Source organism: Thermobia domestica, chromosome 11, assembly GCF_964235325.1.
Source record: "Thermobia domestica chromosome 11, izTheDome1.hap1.1, whole genome shotgun sequence".
Classification (NCBI taxonomy): Eukaryota; Metazoa; Arthropoda; class Insecta; order Zygentoma; family Lepismatidae; genus Thermobia; species Thermobia domestica.
The window spans coordinates 10,905,729-10,924,168 of record NC_137464.1 but is presented as its reverse complement, the minus strand read 5'-3'; the positions used below and the strand labels follow the sequence as shown (position 1 = coordinate 10,924,168).

General features: G+C 35.3%; 1 protein-coding gene across 6 annotated transcripts in view; it reads right to left on the bottom strand.

Annotated features, from left to right (window-relative positions):
• The window catches only part of pnt (ETS transcription factor pointed), a 416,779-nt gene that overhangs the window by 23,412 nt on the left and 374,927 nt on the right, over positions 1 to 18,440 (bottom strand). For all 6 annotated transcript variants that reach the window (XM_081730015.1, XM_081730014.1, XM_081730010.1 and 3 more), the window contains 2 exons: positions 12,534 to 12,659; positions 23 to 277 (listed from right to left, as the gene is read on the bottom strand). In XM_081730015.1, the coding sequence (XP_081586141.1) occupies positions 23 to 277; positions 12,534 to 12,659 (381 nt within the window). The remainder of the gene's footprint in view (positions 1 to 22; positions 278 to 12,533; positions 12,660 to 18,440) is intronic.

The window sequence follows — 18,440 nt, the reverse complement described above, 5'->3', positions numbered from 1 at the left end:
AACAAATTACTGCATGTCTTACCTCTACTATAATTTTTGACATAGTCCGGCTGATACTTGGTGTCGAGCAACGTCGAGGAGTAGAACTCGGGGGAGCTTTCGAGGTAGGGGGAGGGGTGGGGGTTACTGTGGTACTCCTGGTCCTGTTCGTAATGTTGCGGGACATAGGCGGCTGGCTCTTCGCTCGCCGTACCGCCTGCCGTCGATGCACCGCCAGATGCACCAGCCCCAATCTCCCCCAACTGCTGCATTGGCTCGCCCAACTGACTATAGCCACCTGCAAACAGAAGGATTAATTATCAGCCGTTGGTTTACCTTATGTTTTTTTTTTTTTATTTATCATAAAACATTTAACACAAGTTTCTTATACACCTTAATTTTCTGATATCCATATTCGTTTAGTGCGAAAACACCACGTGTATTAGAACATACCTATAATGTCCTCAGGTAATTGTACAATTTTTAAAGTATTGGTTTTATAACGTTGGTATTCAAAAGGTAAAAATATTTTTTTTAATTTAATAAATTTAATTTAGTTTAAATATAAATTAATTTAATTCAAAAGGTAAATTTAAGGTAAAGTTACCTCGCACTACCTAGGTAATTTTTGTAACGCGGACCACCAAGGGAGAGTCATTTTGTACTCATCTGTTAAGAATAAATATATCCAGCAAAAGAAAAAAAATCTACAGTGACTAAAGTGAACAGTACACGGGATAAAACTATCAGCCATTTATTATGCTGCCATCTAGGAGTGATACTTCTAAATGTCAGCCATATCTCCTAGCAACGGACGCGGGGGGGGGGGGGGGGGTACTTTGTGCCCATCAACTTAAAATAGCAAATTTATGAGACACATTAACTTTCAGTTTGCACCACCGTAAGGTATATATGCTTTAAGTAAACATGTTGAACAATAATGTACCTTTTACAATTTTAAAGAAACGATCAGAAAAGTAATTACAAAAAACATACTATGGTGGACACAAAGTACCCCCCTTCCCCGTCGTTGGTAGTGCGAGGGTTAAGGCTGTAGAGGGTTAAGGCCATATTGATTTTATTTTTTTAGCCTAGTTATTTTTAAACGTTGAATTGAATAGTGATTTTATTTTCCTGACTCCACCGATTTGTTATTGTGCCTTGTAGCAATAGATGCATGTTGTACGTAAACTTAATATTAAAAATCCTCGATGTGTAAGTAAATGTAATTTCTTCAATGTTTTAGCTGAAAAGTCGTCAACCTTCATCACACAGACAGGATAAAGTTGTTTTTGAAAATTTTGGAAGCAAAATGAACAATGGGAATTTTAAAACTCGATTGTAAAAAGAGAAATCTAATTTACAAGAGGGAATTCCGGATTTGGACATGAAAAAAATATCAATAAAATATCAAAACGTTATTTATACATCGTACTCGTCGTGGTAAAAATTTCACTGGTCGACATTTCGATTCTTACAATATTTTGGTATTCACTAATTCCATATATTGATTCGATATATTGATTACTCAGTACTTCTCGAGATTCTAATTTTTCAAGTTATTGATATAATTCAATATTTCTATCAATATTTCTGACATTTAGATATTATTCAATATTTCAGTTTTCGATATTTCCATATCAATACATCGATTGATCAGTATTTTAATAAGATTGAAATTTTTCGATGGTCTTTGGTACTTTTAAATTTTTGGTATGCGATATTTTAATCTATTTCGATATTTTATTATTTCTATATTAATACAATAATATGCAAATATCCAATACCCAAATATTAAAGGATCAAAATATCTAAAAACTTCATTAAAAAAAAATACCGAGCAATCGATATATTGAATATGGAAAAATCGAAATATTGAAAAATATCGAAAATCGATATATCGAAATACCACAGTGTCTCGTTAAATATTGAAAATCATAACAAAAATAATCATCTACAGTAGTGCTATAGATATTATAGTAATACAATAGGTCAAAACTCATATCCAATAAAATACGTACAAGGACAACAATACAATAGCTTATATAGTTATACATTTACGAATTGTGACGTAATATGTATGATAACGGACAGTAGATCATAAAATTTCACAGGAAGTATGCGCAACGAAATGTATCATCATAGTAGACATTCCTGTGAAACATTATCATGCAACCCAGATGTGTTTTACAACTTCCTGTCAGGCATTAAAAACATAGATTTCTGTATTTCTACGTTCTATATCACTTAATATTATAAGACCAATCATGCATGTATATGTATAAAAATTCAGTTGTGAATATAAACCCGTGAAAACAAAGCATATTTTGCTAACATGTTGATAAGCCTAATATGAATCTGCTATTAGTCTAGCAGCTAGGAGAGTCCTGTTGGGAGTTTGAGAGCCAGAAGGTTTGTTTGTTTTACTGTGTTCTACTATCTTTAGTGTTCTAAAAAAAATTGGTCACATGTTCTGAATCATGGTCATTATTGCGCAATGGCCGCCATCTTGAATATTCCTTTCGTATTCACTGCATTTTTCTTAAATACATCTAGCTCAAGCTGTAATTGTCGCAAAGTTATCAGTTATACCTCGTTCGATTTGCAATAGTATAGGCTTTTAGGTGACGTTATTCACTTGTCAGTAATACACACAAGAGGGAAGTAAAGGAGGGAAATTTTGAAAATTTCCCTCAAAATTTTCCCTTTTACCTATTTTTTGCTATTGTTATATGGCAACGCTGGGTTCTAGGCGAGAAAGAAAAAATACATACATTTCCTGTAATGTGATAAATATATGCTGAAAGTTTTGTCTTGATTGATTCACTAGCAGAGGAGTAATAAAATATTTTCTATTTTATGATTTTGGTCGCTCTAACAATCTTTGGATTTAATGAAAGTACTTTTGTCACATAGAAAGACCTCCAGCTCAGACTGTAATTGCCGCAGAGGTACAAATAATATTTCGTTTTATAATTTGTTTGATTAGAGTAATAAATGGTGTGGATTAATCTAACATATGTGCCATTATAACTTATGACAAGGAAGTATATGGGAAATAAATATAAAATTCACACGAAATATTTTCCTTTAATGATGTGGAAACACTAAAAAATAGAAGTGGAACTACTAGAAATTCACTAAACATTAATACCCAATATTTAATTCACAAGTGAAGACATGGATTTTTTTAAAAAAATCGTAACATTTCATGTTTCGTAATTAAGAAATGTGTTCCAAATTTGATAACAAGTGATATTTTCAAACAGCAATTTATTCTTCTTCTTACATAATAGTCCACAAATGTCTGATAAACTGACACTTTGATCCCACATTTACACACATATTCTTCACTTTACATTTACAGAATGGACAACACGGTATTTGTTTCACTCTGCAAGGACAAACATTAACTTTTGCACATGTCTTGCACATACAAGGAGAGTCAAATTCAGGAGGTCTGAATATCCAGTCCTCATTATTGGCTTAAGATATCCTGCTTCTTCTATGTAACCATACTCTAGTGGATTCAGTGGTTGGGCTTCATTCAGCACAGTCATCCATATGTAGCACTGAAGATATGCACGCTGTATATGAAAGACTATCATTGATGATGGTGGACATAGTTGAGAAAAATTGATAGCTTTTGCTTTGTGGTATTGTTCAAATCGTACCATATCACAGTTTGTTTTTGATGAACCAAGTACTTTTGCGATAAAAAGCTCGGCATTTTGTATCATTCCTTCATCCAAGGGAGCAACCCCAAAATTGTTCAACAGGGTTCCTGATGTCATTGCTGTTTTAAGTGCCCTTAAGTTTTGTCTCAACCTTACTTGTGGTATCGCAACCACTTAAACTGTGAACAGCAGGAAGAACATATAAAAATGTGTCGTCCATGTTCTCCGTCATTTTGTGAAGTGGTATGTACCTCATAGATGGTCGTGAGAACCCACAGTTCTTTCAGGTCACATTTTTTATAACTCTGTTTGAAATGATATAGTGCGGAAATCATAACATCTGTATCTACTGAGGCAATCATAACTCTTTCAATGGAGTCAGTTTCGACCACGTGTTGGATGTGTTTCATGATTCTGTTATCAGCTTCCTCACATTCACAGTAAAGATCTGGCACCAAACTAACAGATCCTTTGATTAATTTCAGGTATAGCTTTGTATTTGGGAGGAGGTCACAAACATAACCGAAAGATTTTATAGAATTTCCTTGATCGACAATCCACTCAATGAAGAGTTCTTGCAAACGTGCTTTGTTCTGGCTTGAAGCCCAAAAAGTATCCATGTTGACAGGAAGGGGTGCATTTGGGTTACTAGGAATCACATCAATAGGATCAACATTTTTTATCGCCTCAGTCGCTCCCAGTTTTTGATACTTTTATCTTGATACAAGTCAAACACTATGTCAGTGCGCAAACAACCTTCGGAGTGTTTTAAAAATATTTTCCACAAATAGTCAACGTAGTCTCCAAACATCTTACACATAAGTCGTTTGGCATAGACTTTTCGCGCGTATACCATAAAGTCAATCCCTATTGCTGCTCTCGTTTCCTGCGTTGGTAGATGACTAACTACATCATTCTTATTTAAAAAGTGTTTTTCAAGTTCTTTGCTAAGTTGTGCTTTATCTGCTTTCTTTAAGAACCCATCATCTGTTAGATAATACGATGTACATGTAAACTCGTATTTTAGTACTGTCTCAATATCGAAATTTCTTTAACATGCTATTTCTATGGACCGGAACATGCTATTATTTGTTTCTTGGAGTGTCGTCTCGGTTGCAGACATGTGTTTCTTTGTCTTTGGAAATTGTTTATGTATGGGATCTAGAATACCTTTGAATTTTTCAATAAGCCTTTCTTGAACGAAGTTTTTGTAGCTAGTATCTCCTTTTCCTTGTATAGAGAGTAAGTACTCAGCTATTACTTGATCAATTTTTGTTCCACTTATAATGTTAGAAATTCCACAACTATCAACTTTCGAAAAGGGATTTCCTCTCTCAAGCACAAGAGTTATCATCTCTGAAATATTTTGCTGCTCTTGAATTGTTAAAGACTTCGAAAACTCATGATGAAGAGCATATTCATCGTCTTCATTAAGGCCACAAAACCGTCTTAAAAAGTATGTTATATTTTCTTTCTCATGTTTGATAAGATCGTGTTTTGTCACGGCTTCTTTTTGTCTGGTTACTCCGATTATGCGTCCAGATCCCTTGGCTGGCTTATTGTAGTGTTGCTCTAGTGCTTGATCCAATGCAACGCTGCTAAATCTATTGTTACTATGTTGAACTGTGAAATGACCGTTCTTAAACTCATTATAGATCAGACGATGTTCTTGTTCTAGTTTTAAGCAATCGTGGTAATATAGAGTACACCACCGTGCATAATTTGTTCTGTCAAATGAGAAGAAAAGTGGCAAATACTCTCTTAGGCTGCACACATGCAAGCCCCAGTTATTTTCTCTGTCCGCTCGAATTAAGTCTCGGAGAAGAGGAGCAAGTGTGGAGACAAACTGATCCCAATAAGCAAACATTTCACTTTTTTGTGCTCCACTTTCTCTAAATTTCTCAAAAAGTCCATTCTGATGGCACTCAGATTTTTGATAGCACATTTAGTTTCTTTAGATAAACTTTGTTCTTCATACACTGATAACTGTATGCGTTTTACTATTGAGAACAATTCGGAGTATTTAGTTATGTTAATCTGTTCCATGAACGCCTTCTGCTCCAGTGTTCCCATCACTTCACAAAGCATTCCTATTGCTCTAACTCCCCTGCTATAGTAGTTTCCTTTTAAAGTGCTTTCAACAGTGTGTGGACCCATGGTTTCAGTCTGAACAAGAATTTCCAAAGCTCCACTGCTCTTGAGGTATAGACCAATACATGCAAGCACGATTTTATGAAGAAGAAATCCTCCAAGGCCAAGAAATATGTTGGAAAACTTTTCGGGTTGAAGAAGCTGAATTTCTTTAGCTATATGATATACGCCTTCGTCACACCACAGTGAACTCTCTTCGACATTTAACTGGTGCAAGATATCTTGGAAATTACACATTGTTGTATAAATAGTCATACTGAGTTGCAGGATAGGTAGTATTGGAGTATATCCCGTAATGGTCATGTGAGATGGATGTTCAGACAGTGCACTCATACACCGTAAAAGCGTTTCTAGAGGGAATCTCAACTTCCTGAGGGAAATCTAATTGAGGTACGTTGAATTTTTTAAAGAAATCTTGAAAGAAACCATATGAGATCTAAATTTCTGCCTGGCTGTTTTATTTCATTTGCTATAATTAGGTCATTGCTAGGAACGAAAGTACTGAGGATACTGCACTTTGTTTTTGGCTTTGTGTAGTACAATAGTTTTGGGGCATCTATATCTTTAGTTAGAGTTCGTGAAGTGACATTAATGTCAAACGTTCCCAGATATCTCTCTGGACTATCAGGTTCTTCTAACGAGACGTTAAGTTTATCACTCAGATGATGATCTCGAAACAAGACAAGTACTGTGTCGTGTGTTCTATGCATTCCTAAAAATGTAGCTTCTTCTCTGTCGAAATTGTCCATAGCACCTCGAAGAGGAATGTTGGGTTTTATTGATGGAGGTATGGGAACACGGTGTCCTTTAGCCCTAATAATAGTCCTGTTTGCTAGCACTTGATCTTGACGTAGTACATCAATTTGAGATATAAATCGTATTTAAGCTATCTTTCGTAAATTTTGGACTTCGGTCAATGTGTTATATTCTATAGATTAAGAGTAACAACCAGTATTTTATAAGGAAGAAAATCTGGAATCACTTACCTTTAAATCATTAATTTTCGCTTTACTGAAGGCTTCGACGTTAACCTCGACTTTTGGTCATAGTCAAGACTCCAACAGTGCTACCAACCTACGTACCAAGAAATTTCCTCTTGTATTTATGTGCTACAGAGAAAAATAGAAACTTTTAAGCGTATTTTCCACATTTTTTGATTCTTCCCATACGCACTTTTGGCAAGCCACCTAAAGGCCTATATCATTAAAAGTAGATCTTGATATTATTTGTATCTCTGCGGCAATTACAGTCTGAGCTGGAGGTCTTTCTATGTGACAAAAGTACTTTCATTAAATCCAAAGATTGTTAGAGCGACCAAAATCATAAAATAGAAAATATTTTATTACTCCTCTGCTAGTGAATCAATCAAGACAAAACTTTCAGCATATATTTATCACATTACAGGAAATGTATGTAATTTTTCTTTCTCGCCTAGAACCCAGCGTTGCCATATAACAATAGCAAAAAATCGGTAAAAGGGAAAATTTTGAGGGAAATTTTCAAAATTTCCTTCCTTTACTTCCCTCTTGTGTGTATTACTGACAAGTGAATAACGTCACCTAAAAGCCTATACTATTGCAAATCGAACGAGGTATAACTGATAACTTTGCGACAATTACAGCTTGAGCTAGATGTATTTAAGAAAAATGCAGTGAATACGAAAGGAATATTCAAGATGGCGGCCATTGCGCAATAATGACCATGATTCAGAACATGTGACCAATTTTTTTTAGAACACTAAAGATAGTAGAACTCGGTAAAACAAACAAACCTTCTGGCTCTCAAACTCCCAACAGGACTTTCCTAGCTGCTGGATTATATGCTATGACTCGGTCGCAAGGCAATAACTAGAGAAACATCATGCGAACCATTAAGGTATCTTTCCTTAAAACCTAGTATAAGTTTCAAGAAAATCTACTTCATAATCAGTTTAAAAGTGACAAGTGTCCGTCAATTTTGGTGGGAAAAAAAAACTTTGCAGCTCGCCGTATGGTGTCGCTACTGTCGGAAATAAACGTAAATAGTTCAGAGTGATATTACCGTCTTATAGCAATTAAGGTGCTATTGACTATAACCCAACAACGATAATTATTTATAACAGTTTTTTTTAAAGGGGTCTGGTTTATAAAAAACTATCTATCTGTCCGTGTGCCCGTCCGGAAGGAACAAAATCTCAAGAACTATTTAATGGATCGCCATCAATTTTGGCCAGGATGTAGAGAGTCACGCTGAGAAAAATCTGTTATCCGGACAGCGGTGTATTGTACAACTATACGGAATCCTTATGTTTACTACGGAAATCCGTACGGAGCACATGTTATCCATATGCTACATACGTACCGCCATTTTTCCGTTTACATGTTACTGCAGGATGTATGACGTTTAACAGTCTTTGCGTATATTACATACGTATACGTCAGCTATATGTTAAATACGTCCATTTGTATGTGAGATCCTGACCGCTTATATACAGTTGGGAAAGTATGTATAGATGGAACACTTATACGGAAAGTATTAAAAAACATACCTTTTCAGTTACACGCTTACTGCAGGGTGTTACATAAAGCCGTACGTTAAGTCCAAAAACTACAGAATTCACGCATGTAACCTACGTTTATCCGTACTCCACATACGTTGATTTTTTTCTCTGTGCAGAAATCAGGAATCGAGCTCGTTCAGGGAGATGATCCATCTAACTGATCCCAAAATATGGACAAACAAAAACGATTCCCCATGTATTCTGAGCTCCTTCGTGGCTAAGCGGTTAGCGTACGCGCCTTTGGCGTGGGAGACCCGGGTTCGATTCCCGGCGGGAGCTCATGTGGTTCGGATTCCACGTTAATCAGTAGGTCCACGTCTCATATAGCCTCGCTGCTGAAAGGGACGACAAACTAACATCAACTCAACTCCCCATGTATTCTTAGGGAAGTTATCCTTTCTAGATAGACTACCCGCAATAGGTCTACTGTTGAGATTAGCGGGTTAGTATAATGCTCAGGATACAAAATACTTGGATTGAATTGGAATTGAGTTTAGCGTCCCTTTTCAGGAGCGAGGCTATATGAGACGTGTACCTACAGCTTAACGTGGGATTCCAATCACATGTACTCCCGCCGGGAATCGAATCCGGGTATTCCGTTACAAAGGCACATAAGCTAACCTCATAACCACGAGGAAACTTATGTAAAATACTAATCTGTCCGTGGAATGGAATTCTACAATGAAATTAAATAACATTCTACTCGACATAAACACTTTCTATTTTTAAATATTTATTCATCTTACTAATGATTTTGAGTGATGAATGAAGGGTAAAAGGAAATGCAAATAAATCAAACTCTAGGGACCTGTATGTTAGAAAACCATTCCGGCATTCGCATGACGTGGATAAGGAAAACAGGATGAGCTTCACTGGTCTCAGAAAGCTGTTACACCTTTTCGACCGTGTCACCACCGGGAATCGAACCTGGGATACCTCGCACCAAAGGCGAATGCGCTAGTGACTACGTTACACGGGGCCACCCGCGAGTGTGTTTCATCCAACGTACGAATAAAAATGAACGAGTATGTAATTTGTTCGTTATTTTTTTTTTTTAAACTCCGAACATAACAGTAAGAGTGTAGCTGGCCATCAGAATATAACTGAATCGAAATTTGATTTTTAAATCTGAACACATTTTCTTTAACCTCTTGGTTACGAAGCCGATTCTACACGGTGAACCGGTTGCTACCGAACTGAGTTTCAGAAAAAAATGTACATTTCATAGAATTATCTTTACATGTACGAATTTCAGTCCCTAATTGGCCTACACTCATAAAACAAAAAGTAAGATACGCAGGATAGAAGGAAGGTTCAGAAAATATATGACTTAGACATATTCAGTGAACCGTCGTCTAAGGAAAGGCCAAGGCAAATAAAAAAAGAGCCCCAAATATGGTACTCATTTCGTCCATAACAAATTGGCCATTACTGGTCTCCAAACTTTTTTGACTTGACACGCTTAACTAAACGCTTATGGTATGACGACATAATCTTTCAATTTTATTATTATTATTATTATTATTATTATTATTATTATTATTATTATTATTATTATTATAAATGGTGTTTGTATGTTGTACTGAGGATTGCTGCTAACACACGAGGAGTTGAGTAGTACAGTATGTTCCAAATTGATTTAACTAATTACTAAATGCTTCATGATTGCGCACGAAACTCATAACATTTCGCGACACATCTGATGGTACTCAGCAACACACCGGTTGAGAACCACTGATCTATATGTCTAGATTTTCAACCTGATACCGATACTTGTCCTGTTTCTGAAGTATTTATATGTACACAAATTGTGAACTCTCAACATCTGTTCGTCTATAATATACGAAATATACACGGTTCAGTCCAACAAGACGTTCCTTGCTCCTCTGAACAAAAAGAAATGTTCAGTGAATGATTCTCGTTGTCATCGTCGACTGCTAACTGTGTAGGTGGTCAACGTCTCGATTCCACGATTCATTATCAACAGGCACAGCATAGAGATGACTGAGCAGTTACTAATTTATGGTTATTATTTCCGCCGAAACACCATTTTCTATTTGTACTCACGGTTTCTCTTAATATTTAGTCATATATATATATAGTGAGACCTCGATAGCTCGATGCAAAGGGAATAGATAAAAATTCGAATTATCGAGTTTTTCGAGTAATCAAGGTTCGAATTAGCAAGATGGCCAAAACCAAAATTCGAGATATCGAGGTTCCGCGTTCCTCATGAAAAGTTACTACATAAGCTCTATGACTCGAAGTTTTATTCATTCAACCTCTATAACTCGAAGTTTTATTCATTCAACCTCTATAATTCGAAGTTGTAAAAGTTCCTTAAATTAAATAAGGTGACTAATAAAAATAAAATACTAGACATGAGTAAAACAGAATTACAATCCACATTAGCAACAATGAGTTACGTAAAATTAATACAGGTATAGCTTCGAGCTATCGAGACCACATCAAGAGAAGTTCGACTTTCGAGGTAAACTTCGACTTGTAGAGGTTCGCAAATACGAAAGGTCGAGTTATGGAGATCGATGCAGTAGAAATACACATATAGTTGAACAGTCAACGTGCTTAGTCTGGACTTGGATTCTTGTGGTTTCTATGTCACAAAGTAATGACAAAGCCATTTGAATTATAAGCTAGGAAATTCTAGTCCAGAAAGGAACCAAACACATTAGCGTAAAGGCCTCGAATGGATAAAATTGAACTGTTTCAGACTTGTCTAGATATTGGCCAGAGATGTCAAAAAGACGTCAACCTTGTACTTTATTCAATACTCATATACAATACCGTAATTTTATGGACTTTTATTTTGGAACAAAACCCGCGTAATTCCTCTGCTTTACATGACTACATTATACTCAAGGGCGGGCATTGCACTCTTCTTGCTGTAAGTTCATTAAAAAGAAAAAAAAAAAGTTGTGAACATGAAACTGAATGTACCGGAATTCCATCAAGGCTTTCTGGAAAATACTCATTAAATGTTGAAGCCATCAGGGCCATAGCCATTAACTAACGAATTAAGCGGCCACTATACAGGGCAAACAAAATGACTGGTTCAATAATTTTTTCATCCCATTTCTATGAGAGTGACATCCTAGGATATTAAAATAATTTGTTCCATGCCTTCTGACTAGCACGAAGAACACTCATAATCTAAGTACACTCACAGATTGAGTAATATACGGCTAAAAATAAATAAATAAAAAAAACAACTTGTATAAGTATTATGTACGTCTGGATGAGGAAAGAAGGCAAGGATTATTCATAATCGATATTTTTGATAATGGTAAGGCATCAAGGAAATTTCTTGTTGCCTTAATACGTCTCATCATAAATTTAGTCGACCCTGGTTATAGCTGTTTCATTATAATACTAACAATTAAAGCTTTTAATGCCAATTTTCAACGAACTAAAAAAGTTCGTTACTGAATTCTCTGTGTCTGTGTGTTATTCTCGATTTTTTCAATTTTGAGCTCTCTATTCGATACAGCATCAAAACCTCTCTCAAAGAAGTGATGAAATTTTTCGCATCACTCTTAGTGTTCCCGAGATATTGGCCAAAAAGTTCCGGTTTTGGGAGATTTAAGGAGCCATAGCTCTGGAACCATTAGACATACGGAGATGATATTGGCGTTGATCAAAACCTAAAAGGATGGTGAACATTTTGCTGTCAAATAGTAACCGGTGGCCACTAGCCAACTGGCCACCGTTCTCCAGATATTGGCCAAAAAAGTTCGGATTTCGGGATATTTAAGGATCCATATCTCGGGAGCCGAAAGTCATAGAGAGATGGTATTTTACGAATTTTTCAATTTTAAGCTCTCCATTTTGAACATGTGTTTTCGTAAAACAACATATTGTAGAATGTTTTAACAGAACTCTTAAAGAAAACACGTAGAAAAAATTTAGTACTCAAGGAAATTGTAAATGGATAGATTACAAGACTACAACAGATTACAACAGATATATTACAAGAATTGTTTAATGAGTATAATAATAAAGTACATAGGACAATTGGTATAAAGCCTGTAGAAGTTAATAAGAAAAATTAATTCTTTTTCAGTTAGTACTGGCATTGCTCTTCAGAGCATTCTCAACTGGTTAATTCTGGGATACAATGTATTGTACATGCATAGTTAATCCTACAAATTAAAAATGAACTAGCTCACCTTCTTTAATCTGGTAGCCCGGATTCCTCAACACTACGAATCCACTGGCGGGGGACGGCGATCCATCCCTCCCGCACTCCGCCTCCCTGTTTTGGTATACAGGACTCTTTAGGTGGCTGTACCCACCTGCAAATAGAAACAAGAAAAAAAAAAAATTCTCAGTGAATCATGTAATAACGATAATAACTCGTGAAGCGATCATTTCGTATAAGCAAAAAGAGGTGTTCTCGTACAAACAAACAAACATTAGAACACATTATATCTGTATGTACACACAATGGGAGGGGCAGCTGAAAATTGTTTCAAGTGATGTGATGATCTTAGAGGCGAAAGTATCACAACTAGAAAGGGGAAAAAAAATCAAAGAGTACCGGGAATCATTGGAAGGAGGTAAACAGAGAAAGACAAAAAAAAAAAAAAAAACAACTTCCTTTGTACTCCCCGAAGTACTATATATATTGTGTTTTCTAAGTGCGTATCCTTGTTCTACAAACACAACACATTCTGTAGACAAGACACGCCTTTTTTCTAAACGAAAAACAAAACCAAGTTGATAGTCGGTTAATACTTTTTTTTTCGACATCCTCACAATACCAAATTTACTATTTTAAGTAAAATAAAACTATGTACCTCTAATTAAACAAAACACCATCACTTGTTAACACATGAGGACACATCTTTATTGAACACAGCAAACTAGAACACTACGCGTATGTGTCACAGGAAGAATTCGCACCGAATTATCCAAATAATTTAAGGAAACGTTCTGTCATGAATATAGTGAAACAGTCAAAAAGATATCCGCGCTTCCTTACTATAACAACGCGTTGTCAAACGAGTGATGAAGTGCGTTCTTTCCATGCGAATTGTACTTGAATGTTTTCCTTTCACAAAAATTTTTCTGCAAACACCAAACAACAGATTTAAGTACGTATATCTCACTATCCGCTTGTCATGTCTCCAAACTGCCGAGTTCAACCCAAATTTTGTTGAAAGTAGAGCGATTTCTTCTGCTGCCCCTTTTGACAACAACTTCTCGTCGACCGCGCTGATATGTGAAGCTCCCAAGTGGACACAGCGGCTGGAAGTCACTCACTCGCTCGTTGAAGAACATTTTGCATTTGCCCCGTAATCAGCCCGTGGGAAAACACACGAGAACAATGCCATGTAAGGCTCTTTTACCAGCCAAAAGAACAATACCCACTGAAGCGACCATTGCTCGACCCCCGCACCCTACATACACGGACAACAAAGAACTCTGAATGACGTCACAAAGAAAATAACCTTAAATTTTTGGATGATTCTTCTTTCTTTCGATCTTCCTTCCACGGCAACCGACTTGATTAAAGAAAGAGACAGACCGTATTTAAGTGGCAACAATTTCTGGTCGTTCCAGAGAGTTTATTCACACACACATTATGGGTAAAATCTTTGAAAAGACTGTCTCTGTCACAAACAATATACTGATAAACGTTAAAGGGTTACCAGAATATAATTTTAAGAACTCATTGCAAGTTCTATCTGAAGAATATATAGACGCTAACAAATCAACATAAATTTCATCTTGCATAATATTTTAGATCTAAACGACACGCAAGTATAAGCATCTTTGTTCGTATATAATGATGCAATAATATACGAATCATGGCACAGAGCCCAATATTACTTAGATTTTATGGAAACGTGTAGTAGATTTTAGCAGGCTTAATCCGTTGAAAAAAAAAAAAAATTAAATTAACCAATTAAAAATTTTAATTTTTAATTCAAGCAATTGAATGTTTCAACTGCTTCTTTTCTTTTTTAAAATCGTCTGAAATGAATATTTCTGAGTTTCATGATAATTTAATTTTAGTGTTTATTACTTATCAGTTTTGTTGGGAAACTAACTTTTCGTACTAGACTAATCTTCCCATACCCTTAATTTATCCACTAAATTTTACATTAGCTTTCAAGACTGAAGACAACCTTCATCGGATAGTAGTGAAAATTGTAATTTTTAATTCAAATTTTAATCAATTAATTTTAACCGTTATATTTTTTCTAATATATTTTTTAAATTTAATCAATTATATTTTCGGAGGCTAGATTTTTTTTTATCTTAACCTGACAAAATTTTTGTTAATTTTTCCACCTAGATTTTAGAATAATGATATTTCGATGAGCATTCTAACCATAATATTGTAACTTTCGAGATCTCGCAGCAGATTGGGTCACTCATTCACTGCATAATTGAATGCAATTAATAAGAACTATATAACATTGTTTAAAGTTAACTATTACTCAGGAAACTTTGAATGAAATGTTCGTATTTGAAAGGTTCTAAATACGCTTACAGTCTGTTTAGATAAATAACGAGAAAACGACTATGGTGAAAAGCCAAAAATTGATCGGCAAATGTCATAATTTTCATATTGTGCCTATTTTCGGGTTTATACACAGAAGTACTATATTTTTTTTCAAGAGATTGTTTGTTTCCTTCTATCTTTAGCTATGCATATAAAAAGCCAAATTTCAATTATAATGAGTTTTTTTAATATATATATATATATATATATATATATATATATATATATATATATATATATATATATATATATATATATATATATATATATATATATATATTACATTTTAACTGTTGATCATAGCGTGTGGTACGGGTGTCATGAACCAGAAAGATTCTCGTTGATAAAATTATCAATACCTAAAAAAATCAAGGATGTGAACTTAAGTCTTTGAACCACCCCTTGATGAAATTAGTGTACACCACTGAGTCACAGCGGTGTTCATTATTCCAAAATTCTTATATTGTAATATATATGTAGTTGAAACTTGAGATTAGGTGTTTCGTTTGGACAGAAAATGGAAGTTTTGTGAGTGCGTAAGGTGTAAGGATAATTCTAGAAAATAGTTCTTTGCCTTCTTTTGTATAGTTTTCATCTTCTATCTATCTGTTGTAGATTCATTTTTTTTCGATCATGAAATATTTGTGGGTCGATAAGGAACTGACTTGATACAACTTCAGCGGAAGCCGAATTGATAGTAAAAACACATTTTCAAATGGTGTATATAGAATTTTTATGATTTGTTTGGATCCAACAGAAACCTCAAAAGCAGCAAAAGATTAAAGCAATGTTAGATTTAAATGAGAATAATGGGAAGACAAGTATGGCAGCACTTTTCTTCTGTATACATGAGCACAAACAATATATTTATGAATAAACAACGAAATATAAACAAAGCTTCTTTTTCTTCTTCTTTGATCACCAATCTCTTGATTGGTTTGACAGAACTTTCCATTCTTCCCTATCCTGAGACAGAGTTTCCATTTCAATAAAAATTTTCTGCCCTGTATCTTGTATTCAATCTCTTGATTGATTTGACGGAAATTTCCATTCTTTCCTATCTTCAGACCGAGTTTCCACTTCAATGAAAATTTTCTTCCTTGTATTTTATATTACTTTGTCCTTATATTTCAATCGCGACCCTTCTCCACGTGTTCGTCCTTCTGCCATTCCCGCCATAACTAAGAGCATGATTTCTCCATACCTCAATAATGTGTCCAATCATCATATCTCTTCTCTTTGACATATTCCTCAGTATCCTCCTCTTTTCTCCTACCATTTCGAACACACTTTCATTTGATATCCACTCGTCTAATTTTCAACATTCTTCTGTAGCACCACGTTCCAAAGACATTCATTCTCCGTTTTCCTTCCTTTAAAGTCCATGCCTCACATTCATACAACGCCGCAAATCATAAATACGATTTTATCAGCCTTTTCTTCAGTTGTACTATGTCGATATTTCCAGTTAGAAGCTTTTGTCTTTTTTCCCTTGGAATCCATGTCTCATATCCATACAACACCGCACTTCATAATCATCTTGCTTTTCTTCCCTTACAGTCCATGTCACATCCATACAACGCCACTCTTCATACATATGCTTTCATAAGCCTCTCCTTCACTTCTATGCCGATATTTTCGGTTACAAGCTTTTATTCAAATGCCTTTTTCGCTTGAGGTATTCTAGATATTTCATCTTGTGTGCACCTACTAACGCTTGTTATTTTATTCATTAATTAATTACATAATACTGCACATTTTCCACCAGGTGATCTTCCATTTTGTTCATTTTCTTTCGTGTTTCTTTCCTTGCGCATCTCTTTGTTTGCTTTTGGTCATCTTCTTGTCTTAATAAAAACTTGTTACAATTTCGGCAACATATCATCGACTTCATCAGATCATTATCAGATAATGTGTCTGATAACGGTAAAGATAAACTGCCGAAAATGTAATACAAGTCAGTATTGACCCCTTAAGCGGGTGGACCGCTTATAAGCGTCACGGCCGATATAACGTTTATTGGGTAAACCGCTTTTAAGCGACTTTGAAGCTTGTTTACCTTTTTCTCTTTGTGTAGATCGCTTATCCGCATCAAGTTGGTTCGAAACAACCTGCCACTTACTGACAATATTCCTATTTGTTTACTAGAGGGAAAGTTACCCAACACGTGATAAACGTACGATTGAAAATTACCCGCTTAAGAGGTTAATGCCTAGTACCTTTAGTATGGTTTGGTTATTCATTTAGTCAAAGATAAGGCCAAAGTTAACATGAATAGTGTGTAAGTACAATATGTATTCCACATAATTTCACTTCGTAAAGTTGACAACACTTAAAATAAAATAAACTTCTGTATACTGAAAGATGTATACCTTCTCCCGGCCGAACACAAAGCTTAAACCACTTCTATAGGAACATGTTTTGTCATGAAGGATGCTGTAACCTACGCCAGAGTATCCAAAATGTTATAGAACCTCTTCTATGAAACAATTGTACTTGATAATAGCATAAGTATTGCCAGTGACGTAAACAGAGGGGAGTGTTCTAGATTTAACTCCTCCTTTTCAACAACATATTATAAATATATATATATATATATATATATATATATATATATATATATATATATATATATATATATATATATACATTTACCATTTTAATATATATAAATCCTAAAAAGATACTAACTTGGGAGGGAGACTTAAAAGCCCCGCTTGATGAAATTTTATGTACGCCACTGCATACCACCACTGTAAAACACTATTAAAATAATGAAGCCCTAGAATTTTTCACGGACTTATTTCCGTTTTGGCACGTGCTACAACAAAATGGAAGCATCAAACGCCTAATCATCCTCCAACAAGAGTGTATATTATGTGTCTTTATCAATTGTAATTTTCACTACAAGGTGCTGTTTTACAAGTGAAATAATTTCAAAACACGCAGAAGCTCGCATTAATAAATAATAATGATATACATGCGGTTACGTGGAATGTCAGCAACCTTTTCCCAAATTCCTCGAAATAACCCCACAGCCCTTTGGGGTTTATTCCTCATAATTCAACAGGTGACAGGCTTGGGTTCTGTGTGTCTCTTTGCGTTTTTCAACTAAAACAACCGTGGACAGCGTTGCTGGGTGGGCACCTGCCCTCAGTGGCGCCACCAGCTGGAAGATCACAACGCCTCTTTATAGCATCATTATGCTACATACGCCATACGCACATGAACACCAACAGCTACCGACAGGTGCCTCCACTTCTCCCAGCTGCTTGGCTATATACTGTTCTTACTATTCATGTCTTTAAAATAATATATACATACACCCTAATACGTAGTTTTTTTTCTCTCTAAATAAGGTAGACGGTCCATATTTAGTGTTCTTTATGAGACGAGAAATTTCTAATCTCGTCTCGATTCTTTTTGATACGAGAATTACATTTTTCGAGACGAGACAGTTCACTTCAGTCAAGCCATATCAGACATTGTTTTAGTGTACATGGTTTACAGTATAAAAATGAAATGAAATATTTAAGTTTTACATTACACACTTATGCTGGAT